The sequence below is a fragment of the Ramularia collo-cygni genome, assembly GCF_900074925.1.
Source record: "Ramularia collo-cygni strain URUG2 genome assembly, contig: RCC_scaffold07, whole genome shotgun sequence".
Taxonomy (NCBI): Eukaryota; Fungi; Ascomycota; class Dothideomycetes; order Mycosphaerellales; family Mycosphaerellaceae; genus Ramularia; species Ramularia collo-cygni.
Window position 1 is genome coordinate 1492385 of NW_019716261.1, and position 12464 is coordinate 1504848.

Genomic DNA, 12464 nt, shown 5'->3' on the forward strand with positions numbered 1-12464 from the left:
CATACTATAGCTTCCTCTTCCGATCCGACCACTTCTTACGCTCGCTTTCTCAATCCGGACGCGGAGCATATCTTATTGACAAGCCGACGCTTCGTCATTCTCTCGCTATCTCGATCTCCGCACCTTTGTCCTGCTTGAGGCCACCTTACACCCGCCGATAGCCACCCACAAGTGGGCCACGAGGCCCTTACCCTTTCCTCAATCATGCGCCTCACGTCCATCCTGTCCCTGGCTCTCCCGATCTTATCCCTGGCCTCAGATCACCATCGACTAGTAAAGAGGGACGAGATAGTGTCTGCAGGTGGAAAGCTAGATGGCGATCTCTCCACCACCACGGACGGCGGCGCAAGCGAAGGCACGGTGTTCAACGGCAAGCGCGTGCCTCCCATGATAGAGATCGAAGGTGCTAAGCTCGACGAGACGAWCAAGTCGGGATACTGGCTGGTTGAGTTCTTCAGCCCGTACTGCCATCACTGCAAGCAGTTCGCACCGACATGGCAGACCAATTACGAATTCTACTATACATCCGAGCCTGTACCTCAAACGACGGGGTCTGGAGAAAGCCACGATGACATGAACAGCTTCACACGCTTCTACGACTTCAAATTCGCCAAGGTGGACTGCGTCGCAAATGGCGATGCGTGTAATGCAAAGAAGATTGGCTCGTTCCCCACAGTCGTGTTGTTCAAGGATGGCGTGGAGGTCGATAACGTAGTAGGTGGAGTTAGCATGGAGGCGTTGAGTCAACGAGTGGAAAAGGTGCTGGAGACAATTCGGCCAGGATCCAGACCGCAGGATGGATTAAAGCTACCCAAAGTGGGAGACAAGGCTGTTGATATTACTTCTCCGACCCTACCACCAGCTGCAACAGCGCCTGCAGCTGCGCCCAAAACATCAAAACCCAAGGTTTCGCCCAACCCGGACGGAAAATCAGTTGTCTTAGTACCCGACACCTTCGAGTCAAAAGTTACCCGCACACGACAGCCTTGGTTCATTAAGTTCTACGCGCCCTGGTGTCATCATTGTCAGGCAATGGCTCCCAATTGGCAGGGCATGGCTCGTCAGATGGAGAACAAGCTCAATGTTGGAGAAGTGAATTGCGAGGCTGAAAAGACACTCTGCAAAGACATGAAGATTCGCAGCTATCCTACGATCCTTTACTTCCGCGGTGGTGAGCGCATTGAGTACGACGGACTTCGTGGTCTGGGCGATCTTTTGAGCTTCGCAAACAAAGCTGTGGCCGCGGCAGAAGGTGTCGTGGATGTGACAGCCAGTTCTTTTGAGGCTCTTGAGAAAAAGGAGGAGGTCATTTTCCTGTACTTCTACGACCAGGCTACTACTAGTGAGGATTTTGCCGCGTTGGAACGCCTCGTACTGAATCTTGTCGGTCACGCTAAGCTCGTAAAGACCAAGGATCCGGCGCTGAGCGAACGGTTCAAGATCTCTACATGGCCACGATTGCTCGTCTCGAGAGATGGAAAGGCATCATACTACAATGGACTCTCACCTCGCGAAATGCGCGATGCCAGAAGAGTGCTGGAGTGGATGCAAAGCGTCTGGTTGCCTATCGTACCGGAGGTGACAGCAGGGAATGCGAGGGAGGTTATGGATGGCAAGCTGGTTGTGCTGGCCATCTTGAACCGAGAGAGGAAAGAGGAATTCCTCAGCGCGAAACGAGAGATCAAGAACGCTGCGTTGGAGTGGATCGATAAGCAGACCCAGGCTTTCCAGCTTGAAAGACAGGAACTACGGGATGCCAAGCAATTACGAATTGAGGAGGCCGAGGATCGCAACGATCAGCGCGCGTTGCGTGCTGCAAAACAGATTCGCATCAACATGGACGACATAGAAAGAAGAGAGGTTGGATTTGCGTGGGTTGACGGTGTCTTTTGGGAGCGATGGGTCAAGACTACCTTTGGCATCTCCGTTCTTGATGGCGAAAAAGTTGTGGTAAACGACGAGCGGAATCACAGGTATTGGGATGTCACGATGACAGGGAACCCAATTGTACCGAGTCGAACGAGTATCTTGGAGACCCTCCCAAGGATTGTGGCAAATCCACCAAAAATTCAGCCCAAGAGGACGACGAATGCGTTAGGGCACTTATGGTGGGTTCTCAAGGGCTTGGTTGTTGAGCATCCGGTCGTGAGTCTCGCAATGGCTCTAGGTATGTGTGGAATTGCTGGATGGTATGGTCGAAGGCATGTAAGGAATGTAGTGCCCGGAGTGGGAGGCGGGTACATCAAGTTGGGAGAGAAGGGTGGGATGGATGGCCTACTGGGAGGCAACTCCGGTGGTCAGGGAAAGGTGGATTGAAAGGGAACGAGAGTGAAATGTGTGATTTCTTGCATTCGGCCCGGCGTTGATTGCTTTTGGGATGGGTTGAAGAGGTGCGGTGCAGATGTTCGGAGAACGCAGCTATGAAATGTCTATATAATACTTGGATATCACCTTGCCTCAGCTCGTTCTCGGCGGGAGAGGCAAGCTGGCGGTCCACTTGGACGATAGTCTCCGCCCACCAATGATGTTAGCAAAGGTCCTACAACACCCTACCACGCCAGAATGCATTGACTTTGATCATACTCGTCCGAATTTCCTGCTGTTACATAGTTTTGCGACTGGCTGAGTGACCTACTACCTTCAGATAAGTCGATATCACGTAAAGAAGTTGACGAGAGTCGGCCCTGATGATCTGCATACGGAGGTGGTCATATGCTGTACACTTCGGTTACACATGTTTCATGAGTTCTTTGCCAGATGAAGAATGTGGTAACAGAATCAGCGATTCTGAGAGACCACTTTAAAGACTTCCTTCCCTCCCTAGCACTCCCGCCTTGTGAAGATTCATCTTGTTGGGGGCAATGATCTCAGTGGACGACCCTGATCCCAAGCCATGCTGTACTCATACACTACATGCTTGGCTCTGGTGGAATATTGACCCTCTCAAAGGCGTGCACAAACCACTCACCGGTGGTTGTATCCACCGTCAGATTGCTGACGGCCACCTTGGCCAAGCCCTGCAAAGCTCCGCTCTCCACGCCACCCTGACCCGCCACCGGCCGGGCCAACCTATTTGCTCCGTTCTGAACAGTAAAATTGGCCAGAGAGACTTCGAAGCCATTCCTGGATTCCAGACTCGGTGTGCCGAAGAAGCTGGCCAGGACCTTCTCCTTGGATAACTGCAGTTCGAAATAGCCACGATAGTAGCCTTCTTGCCACTGCAAGACTGGGTTGTTGTCTACGAGCATCTGGCTTTGCTTGTTTGCGTTGTCAATTGTCAAGTTTGCGCCGAATGAACTTTTGCTTGAAACAGCTGTGCCTGCGAATTCAACGCCAATGGCTCCCTCGCCGGTGGTGCTATTGTAGGCTTTCTTTCCCGTCCAGGTGAGATCGGTGACCCAATTGACGTGCGTATCCCCGGCTAAGAAGATGTTGTTTCCAATGTTGTTTTCGTATAGGGCGTTGAGTGCTCGGTTCTTGTTCGCGGTGTACCCATCCCAGGCGTCGAGATTGTACGGCTGATCCGAGGCGGAGCTGGACATGTTTAGGGTGGAGAATACAATCTGGCTGCCTTTGAAGAATGTCAGAAGACGCACACATACACTCCCATACGTCCTAATGCTTACCGATCACACGCCAGGTTGCTCCTCGTTTGGCGGATGTCTTCAATGTGTTGTAGAACCTGTCAGAATTATCAACGTTAGCTCGACCAGAGAGCTTCCAACCGTCTCTCAAAACTGTGCTCACCAGTTCTCTTGGTTTGAGCCCATAAGCGTGCGTCCAGAGTCATTGCTAATCTCAGATATGTCTACATAGATCATCAGCACTCATTTAGCGATATCTGCCTACATCAAACTCACAGTCGGTGTTTGTATAAACATCCGTAATGCTACGAWCGTATTGCCTAGTGTCCAGAATGATCAGATCGAGAAGATTGCCGAGTTGAAAGCTCCGCCATACGCGAAGGTTGTCATTCATATCCACCTGTCGAATCGGCATCCACTCGAAATAGGCTCGGACGGCATTCATCTTTCGCTGATCGACACTGATGCCGGTCTCTTCAAATGACTCCTCCGTATTGTTGAGAGCAGCCATTCCGTCACGGTAGGTGTTGTCGGCTACTTCATGGTCGTCCCAGGTCGGAATCCATGGGTATCTGGAAGCTGACAAAAGCAAATCTGAATCTGTGCGATACGTAGCGTGCCGAGCGCGATAGTCGTAGAGCGTCAGGATTTCACGCTCTGGTCGATGGCGACGAGATGGAGGGCTGGTGCCGTACTCATAGATGTAATCACCGAGCTACAATGAGGAGTGTCAGAATGATTCRAACGGAATACCAGACTAGACTTACGTGTACAACATAGTCAACGTTATCCTTGCGGGCCGAGTTCCCATAGGCGTTGAAGAAGCCTGTAGGGAAGTTAGAGCAGGAGAACACTGCAATCCCAACATTCTCGACATCTTGATCGTGAGAGGGTGCGGTTTTGGTTCGCCCAAGTGGACTTCGAGTCTCTGAACTTCCGCAAATATTAAACTGGTAATAGTACCATGTAAATGGCTTCAGACCTTGATCAAAGTCAGCGATCATTAGGCTAAAGCGGTACTAGAAGGCGATACCGGAAGCTTCTACTTTGATGGTGTAGTCAATGTCAGACGAAGTGTATGCCTTCCCATGGCAGGCAGCGTTTCCCAGATCCTCTTGTTCAGAGATCGACCACTCCACGCATACCGGACTCTGACTGGCTTCCACGTATTGCTGTGTGTCATGGTTGAACAGGGCTGCATTCCCTGTGACTGTGACGTTACTTCTGTCGTTATCCGATGTTGGACTCGCGCGTGTCTGCGTTGCAAGCATGGTCAATAATCAGGGGCAGTCTAGAAAGGCTGAAGTTGGACTCACCCATAGAATCACGGAGTCGGAGTAAGGATCACCACTAGCAACGCCGTGCGTGAAACTTGAGAGCGAATCACATGTTAATTCTACGTTGCTTCCCTTGCCTATGGTATGACTTACGTCACATTGCTAGCATCCGCATGTTCGATGGTATGTCGCTTTCGCACCTTGGGAACAGAGATGGCCAGATTGTGGAGATGCGAAGGGCTCCCATAGTTGATGTTGCCCGCCCAATCCGCCGCGACGGTGGGCAATATTGCGAGGAGATGCTTGAGAGCCGACATGAAGAATCGCCTAAGCTGTCCGCAGTGGAAACAAGCCCGGTAAGTCCTCTTGTTCGGGCGCTTGGTTTATATACACAACCCTCTAGGCGAGACGGACGGTGGCACATCATCGTGAAAAGCGAGTGGAGACCTGTCTTTCAACCCAGCGTTGTCCGAACTGATTTCCAATCTTGATATCAGACCGGATGGCAATTCGAATGAGCAGGACCTCGTAGCACACGTGGTAAACGATTGTCTTAGCAAGGGCTTGGCACACGAGCATTGTCCAATAGCTTTGAGTGCTTTGGTAACTGAGTCCTTGGCAGCATGGAGCTATGCATGTTGCCATCACTCCTCGGGAGAAATGGTTGAGGGCGGCGTTTGTATTCGGGAGCGGTATGGGCTCCGTTCTCGTCATACGAGCGACAGTGTCTTGTTAGAGTAGTCTGCACCCTGACCCTTTCCCATCGGGATAAGGCATCAGCCACAAGCTCTCGGTCCCAYGAGCACTGCTAGTCAACATAGCTTCAAGATTTGACAAGCAGCGCAAGTGTTTATCCGAAGCATGTTGACTGCCTGCTGGGCTTGAGTGTATTGGAATGAAAGATGAGACAAAAGAGAAGGGAGAAATTGAGCACTGAATGCGACGACTGCTCAGTTGGAGGGAGAATCAACACATCCCTCTTTCGTATTGTGGGGGCACTCTTCGTCGAGGCTTTCCTCGGAGGCGCCGCAGTTCGCAGTATTGAGCCACCTCACGTTTGAAGCACGTGAACCTGATATCTCATTCGCTGCAACGAAACTAATCGGAAGACAAGAAGATCAAAATTCGATGTTGACTTTCAAGGACTTTGTCTCCGCGGCTCTGCTGAAGGTATCGTACGCCTCCTCAATCTGCGAGAACTTGAAGTCTGGCCACACAAATGTCAGTTATGCCGTATGTTGGATCACCTCAAGATTTACCGTGAGTTATCATTGCCGAAGCATCCAGTTTGCCAGCTGCCATCAGATCCAGCAAAGTAGGAATCGTGTGAGCAGAAACGAGCGCCATGGAGATCGCTTCAAACGATTAGCAGGTGTCAAGAGTAGAACATAACAGCTCAAAAACTCACAGACGCTCCTCGGCCACAATCTTTCGATGTGCRAATTGACAGACTTGCCATGCACGCCAACATTAGCAAGATGTCCTCCGACGCCCACCAGATCCTCACACATATTGAATGTGGCTGGGATTCCCACTGCCTCAATCACAACGTCGAATCCATCGCCCTCGCCAAAGTGTTCGCCAGCRAGTGCTCTCATATCCGTTTGGCCAGTGACATTGTAGACATGAGTAGCACCCATCTTTTTGGCGACTTCAAGACGAAAGTCATCCAAGTCGAAGAATACGACTTTACGAGGAGCGTACAGCTGTGCCGTCAGACCAGCAGCGAGGCCAACGGGACCAGCTCCAACAATTGCCACAGTGCAGCCTGGGGTGACTTTGCCGCGCAAGACGCCGACTTCGAGACCAGTGGGGAGGATGTCGCTGTATACCAGGAGAGCACGCTCATCTGCTCCTGGCGGAACCGCGAATAGGGATGTATCGGCATATTTGATGCGGACATACTCGGCTTGAGTACCGTCATGAGTGTGGCCTAGAATCCAGCCCGCTTTTCTGCAACAGTCTGCCATGCTGCGCTTACAGAAGCTACAGGTGCCACAGCAGGTGATGCAGCGGATGACGACCCTATCGCCAATCTYGAAGTTTTTGATCTCTGCGCCGACTTGTTCGATAACGCCAATTCCTTCATGGCCAAGAGTTCTGCCTTTGTCGACCGTCGGCACATCTCCCTTGAGGATGTGGAGGTCTGACCCGCAGATTGTTGTTCGAACCATGCGAACGAGTGCATCAGTGCCCTCCTGAATAGTTGGTACTTCTTTTTCAACTACCTTCCACTTTCCCACTCCATCGAAGGTTAAAGTCTTCATCTTGGATGAGAGTAAAAAAGAGTTGCTTCTGAGATGTTTCTTACGCTTTGCTCTTAAGAACTAAGAGGCCAGTATTTTCACCAGCAAGTAGAGAAAGAAAGCTCTCCTAAATACGTCTACCCCTGAGGTGATCCCATACAATCAGGACTTTACCCCCGCAGCAGATCTTGATTTCCGGCGCATCGGAAGCGGCCCATTGCTCATGAGAGTGTCACGCAGAGGGTTGCATGTGGATCAATCCACCACGGACATTCCTATGAATCCACCAAAGCGATCCGTGGCAATCCATCTCTTGCTATCGCCGAAACCAATGCATGACACATTGCCTACATGCCAAATTCYCGGTCAATYGCAGATCTCCTGGTATCATTGGCACTCCGTCGCAAACGTTCGAGCTCTCGTCTTAATGGCATTTCTTCTCAACATGTCGGTGGCCACGGTACCGGCGCTCTGTCCACGGCGGATATACCATTCTCCTCAGTAGCATCGTCAGCCCCGCAAAGTAGGTCTTAAAATATGGGCATCCGGGACAGCAACCGCAGCATCACCGCATCTTCTTATTCGTGGACTGACCATTAAGGTGAGTGAATATGTACATTGTACATGTACTGACTCCGCACCTTATGGAGGTACGTGCGGGGAAGTAGCATCTCACCAAGGCGGAGTGCGTCTCCGTCGATCCAAGAGAAAACAGTGTCCCGGAACAGCATCCGTCTGGTATTAAGTCGCCGAGGTACTGATTGTTTATCAGAGGGCCGATACGAAGCGAAGACTTCAGCTAAGCCAAGATTAGGTGGGAATCACATGCGATGCGGGAGAAGTGTTCGTAGGGCTCTCTCTTGGCAGTAGGCGTAGGGGTAAGGTAGAGGTTTCACCTTCGTCGCCTATTCCGAGCGGCGGCCAATTATCCACGGTCTTCTGCAGCTGATTGGGGTATGGACATATTCTCCTCATAGCTGTGCGGACAAGGTAGATGATCATGCTCATGACGCAGGTGAGGTCGATGTCAAGGTCTGGTTGCGCCAAGATTTAGCGTGTTAGTCTCGCGTTACAATATCCGGCTTCCAACCTCATCTCCTTTCCATCATCCAGAATCTCAGCTACGAAGACTGCATTGCCCAAGGTAGCATGTCTTTGTTCGACGACCTCCCACTAGAGCTCCTACATGTTATATGCACATTTTGCTCAAAGTCCGAAATCAGATCTCTTCGCCTCACATCCAAACTTCTGGCCACTATTGCAGATGAGCATTTCCTCCACGAAGTTGTTTTGTTCTTCGCCAGGGAAGACTTTGAAACGGCCGAAAGCATCATCGATAACTCTCGCATCGCTAAGAATGTCAAGCGCCTTACCTTCCAGAGCGATCGAGTGCCTTGGCTCGGTCCGGACTTTGGTCTTTGGAACGAATTTCGGAAACAATCAGTCCGGTCCACGACTACTATTGAGGGACCAGAGCCTCCAGACACCACTTTTGTCCCAGACGAAACAGACCGTGAGCGGCGGTTTCGTTTAAGACAGCCCAATCGATCCCTCGTGCTCGAGGAGAACAAGCACAGCCGCAAGGAACTTAGAGCTGCATACGATCATTACAATCTACTTTCGGAAGACCAGAACGAAATGATGCTTGAGCATCGTGCAGAAGAATGTATCGAATACATGTTCCAAAAATGCAGCAAGCTTGACACCGTCATTGTGGCCATGAACGACCACCACCCAGCCTGGCGCAGTGTGGAAGCCTTCCGAAAGGGGATGATACATCCCTGTGGCGACAATGCTACAAGCAGACTTGGTGTGAGATCGCTAAATGAGGTTTTGATGGCTGCTCAGGCTACTGGTCGGAAGCCATCCTCCTTACATGTGTATCCGATCTCGTTCCAATTCTTCGGTCAGACTGAGGAGCACATGGAGCACATCTACAAGGCCATCTCAGGTCTCAAGACCATTGATCTGAAAATCAACACTAAGATCGCATTCGACCGCGAGCTGGATATTGACATCGACGACGATGATGACGATGAGACTATAGCTGCCAAAGTCGAGCAATTCGAAAGGCAAGCGGAGCGGGAAAGCTATTGGGATGCCTCTACACGGGTAACTGAATCGTTTCGAGACGGACGTCTTGCGCGCTTTTTGTCCAAGGCTCCTCTCCTGGAACATATCGCAGTAGCCGGTATCCGGACCTACTTGCCTGACTTGATGATAGATCTAAAGGACATCATTCCCTCTCCCCAATGGCCTGCGATTAGAGTTCTGGACTTGCAGTGCTTCCAGTGCCCTGAGCAAGATTTGCTTGATTTGGTGCTGAAGTATCGAGACAGCTTACAGGAACTCCGTCTAGGGCAAGTCCTCCTTACCAAGGGCGATCCCAATAGCTTCTTTCAGGCGCTTGCTGGTCAATGTCCGAATCTCAAATCTGTGGGCCTCTCGGGAATGTTCATGTCAAGGGACATTGACTACAACTTCGAGTATTGGCGTACGACTTTCACGGCTGCCATGGAGAAGTATCTGATCTGTGGCGGAGAGCTACCTCGTCTAAGCACTTACACATCGGTCTCACTAGATCTTCTCACGTAAGGGAATTTTTAGACTATGCTTAGCCCACAACTCMCACGAATAAACTGTTTGGAGTGCCTCGGGGCGAAGAGCCATTGAATGCGATTCACATCAAGTCTTCAGGCGATAGTTCGWCGTGGACGGACGCTCCCATATTCCGCTTGTTCTGCACATCCTGCTCTCTTCCGCAGCTTTACAACAGGAGTGTCGGATTACTGCTACGCAGGCAGGGTCTTCTACCATACGGTGGAGGATCATTAGAGGGCGGGACGTCTGAAATTGATGTCGCTCCCATACCAGAAACTCTGACATTTCCGCACCTCCAAGACTTTCATCTCTCCACGAAGAGCAAACATATGACCAAGCGAGATTGCTTTCAACTACGTCCATTGAACATCTCTTAGTGACATTGTTTGACCGGATGCCTCGGTGCTCACTGCCCGCTAGAAGAACTACTAGAGAGAATGGCGGTTCATACCACGTCACAGCGACGGAAGGACTAATGTCCTTATTATATCCATAAGAGAAGTAAAAGGGACGTCTACTTAACGTCTGTTCATCTCTACAAAAGCGCTTTTCAACATATATATACAACGCACATGAATTTCCGAGGTGGCTTCCATCAAGATTGCCCCCATTCGACCATAGTATGCGGTGGATGCCTCTCAAATGAGTTTAGACCACTTGCCAGTCAGCGCTGTCGCTGTAAATGCTCGCTACCGCTTCGAGAGCATCTCCTCTAGCTCCTAGCCCTGGAATTGATTGGATATATGAGTAAGCCCTGGTTACTCTAAGCGTAAGAAGTGCTTTGTGATCTCTCTGAATGTGGCGTGTATCTCCGTTGCTACTTTCATTTGCCAAATGGCAAACCCATTGTTTTGCCGGCGCTGATTCTGGATTTTTAAGTGACTCCGACTTGTAGTATAATCATCAACATAATGACCGATTAACGATATGTGACCTCTCAACTGCTTTTTTCCCTCTGACCGGCGATTTTACCAGTAGTGATAAGAGCTCTAGCAGCTTCAGAGTTATCGATAGTACTGCGTCACAGCCTTTGAGCTGAAAGCGGACTGCCTGAGTTGAATGATTCTCACTTCACATTGCCAATTCAGCTGCAGTGCCAGTTTCACTTGGAGCTTCGGCTTCACGTGCAGGGACGCTAGTGACACTAGCCTTGATCGCACGGTCCCTGCCTTCCTATAAATCTTGTCAAAGGCCACTCAACACATCTTCTCTCAGACAACCACCTTCCTTCATCCACTTTGACCACCATCCACCCTTCACACTCACCACACATCGTCCCACAGTGGTTCACACTCTTGAACATGAACATCAACATCCATGGCCACGGCCAAGGCGGCGCTGACCGCGCCGACCAGAACCAAGGCGGAGATCGTCACAACTCGAATCCACTTCAGACCATGCGGCAGCTGGAGCATGCAAGGGAGGCTGTGCTACAACGGATCGACTGCCGCTACCTGGCAGAGATCGAGAGGAAACTAGTGAGGTGCCTGTGCTTCACACAAACGAATGATGTCTAACAATGTCCTAGGCTTTGGTCCGGACCCAAGTCTCAAACGGTGGCGGCCCTCATCACAATCGTCCTGGACCTGGACCACAGAGTCTGGGGTCAGGACAGTTGGCTCGACCGAAGATGGCCCAACAAGCACATACGCGCTTGCAAGYCGCAATGCCACGACCTGTGGCAGTTGCAACTGAGCGACACACCCACGAGCCTGGAGAACACAGAGAACCGGCAGTACAGCAGCCAGAGATACCTAACGCTGTACCTCATGGTCTCCCTGGCCCTGCAACATTTGCGGGAGCGAGAGAAGTTGCAGGTGATCTCATCGATTTGACGTCAATCGCAGATGGCGAAGAACGCGAACCCCGTCCTAGTCATGTGAACGGTCCACCTCCGGAGACTTCTGGTGAGGGTCAGAATCAGGTAAAAACACAGCCTCCGGCGGAGGTCACGACCCCAGAGGTTCCTGCTGGAACTCCGATTCTCTCGGACCAAATCCAACCGACGCCAGTGAAGAAGGAGTTGGTGACGCACACAGAGTATTCAACCCTAGTCACCAATCCCGATGGTGATGGATACGTCGAACTCCGTTGCCAGGTCTGCAAAGGCAACGCTTCTAGACAGCATAACGCCCTGGGCCAGCTCAAATTCTTCAACGGCGCAAACGGATTTCTGTCACACTATCGAATCTGCCATCCGAGCAAGATAGACGCGGGCGAGAGTTTGAGTCTCTTGGGGATTGTGCGCAAATTCACCCATCGGATTCTGACGGATGATGAAGTCAAGGACATGTTGGCTAGAAAGGTCGGTGCGTACGCCGTGGGCCACTATCTCGCAGCGGCAAGCGAGGAGAATTCGAAGATCCGTGGACCACGTGAGAAGGGAAAGCGAAACATTGCTAGTACGGGGAAGAGCGGTGTGAAGCAGGGGGGGCAGTCGAAGTCGATTCCAAGAAAGCGACCTGTTAAGGTTGGCCCAGCATATGGGGACGACGATGACGACGAGGACTACGACTTGCCAACTAAGAAGCACACTAGGAGATTGTAAGCAAGCCACTCTCCAAAGGGATAACTTGTGTCCTAGTCAAGGACCTCTAGGGATAGTGGTCGATGACTCGTCCCAAGGGAGGAAACAAAAGCGGTTGCTTCGGATATTGAGCAATGCCCAGGTTCGAGAGATTGAACGATGAGAGATTTCGTGTGGCTAGTTAACTTATTCTTGCTTTGCATGATGATACGACATTTAAGGAAATGAA

General features: G+C 51.0%; 5 protein-coding genes; 3 read left to right on the forward strand and 2 right to left on the reverse strand.

The window, feature by feature from the left end:
• Positions 1-204: 204 nt before the first annotated feature.
• RCC_05513 (related to disulfide isomerase) lies at positions 205-2316 on the forward strand (the record flags this gene model as incomplete). XM_023770784.1 has 2 exons in its annotated part: positions 205-378; positions 430-2316. The coding sequence occupies 2 exons, from the start codon at positions 205-207 to the stop codon at positions 2314-2316; spliced, it is 2061 nt and encodes a 686-aa protein (XP_023626552.1).
• Positions 2317-2909: 593 nt separating this feature from the next.
• RCC_05514 (related to alkaline phosphatase D precursor) lies at positions 2910-5178 on the reverse strand (the record flags this gene model as incomplete). XM_023770785.1 has 8 exons in its annotated part: positions 2910-3571; positions 3627-3682; positions 3748-3808; positions 3861-4299; positions 4352-4566; positions 4618-4840; positions 4901-4955; positions 5015-5178. The coding sequence occupies 8 exons, from the start codon at positions 5176-5178 to the stop codon at positions 2910-2912; spliced, it is 1875 nt and encodes a 624-aa protein (XP_023626553.1).
• Positions 5179-5979: 801 nt separating this feature from the next.
• RCC_05515 (related to zinc-binding oxidoreductase) lies at positions 5980-7128 on the reverse strand (the record flags this gene model as incomplete). XM_023770786.1 has 3 exons in its annotated part: positions 5980-6068; positions 6121-6216; positions 6270-7128. 3 exons carry the CDS (start codon positions 7126-7128, stop codon positions 5980-5982), a joined length of 1044 nt encoding a protein of 347 aa, XP_023626554.1.
• A 1128-nt stretch (positions 7129-8256) lies between these two features.
• On the forward strand, positions 8257-9702 carry RCC_05516 (uncharacterized protein; the record flags this gene model as incomplete). Its single annotated transcript, XM_023770787.1, has 1 exon — positions 8257-9702. One exon carries the CDS (start codon positions 8257-8259, stop codon positions 9700-9702), a length of 1446 nt encoding a protein of 481 aa, XP_023626555.1.
• Positions 9703-11009: 1307 nt separating this feature from the next.
• Positions 11010-12256, forward strand: RCC_05517 (uncharacterized protein; the record flags this gene model as incomplete). XM_023770788.1 has 2 exons in its annotated part: positions 11010-11186; positions 11237-12256. The coding sequence occupies 2 exons, from the start codon at positions 11010-11012 to the stop codon at positions 12254-12256; spliced, it is 1197 nt and encodes a 398-aa protein (XP_023626556.1).
• Positions 12257-12464: the final 208 nt, after the last annotated feature.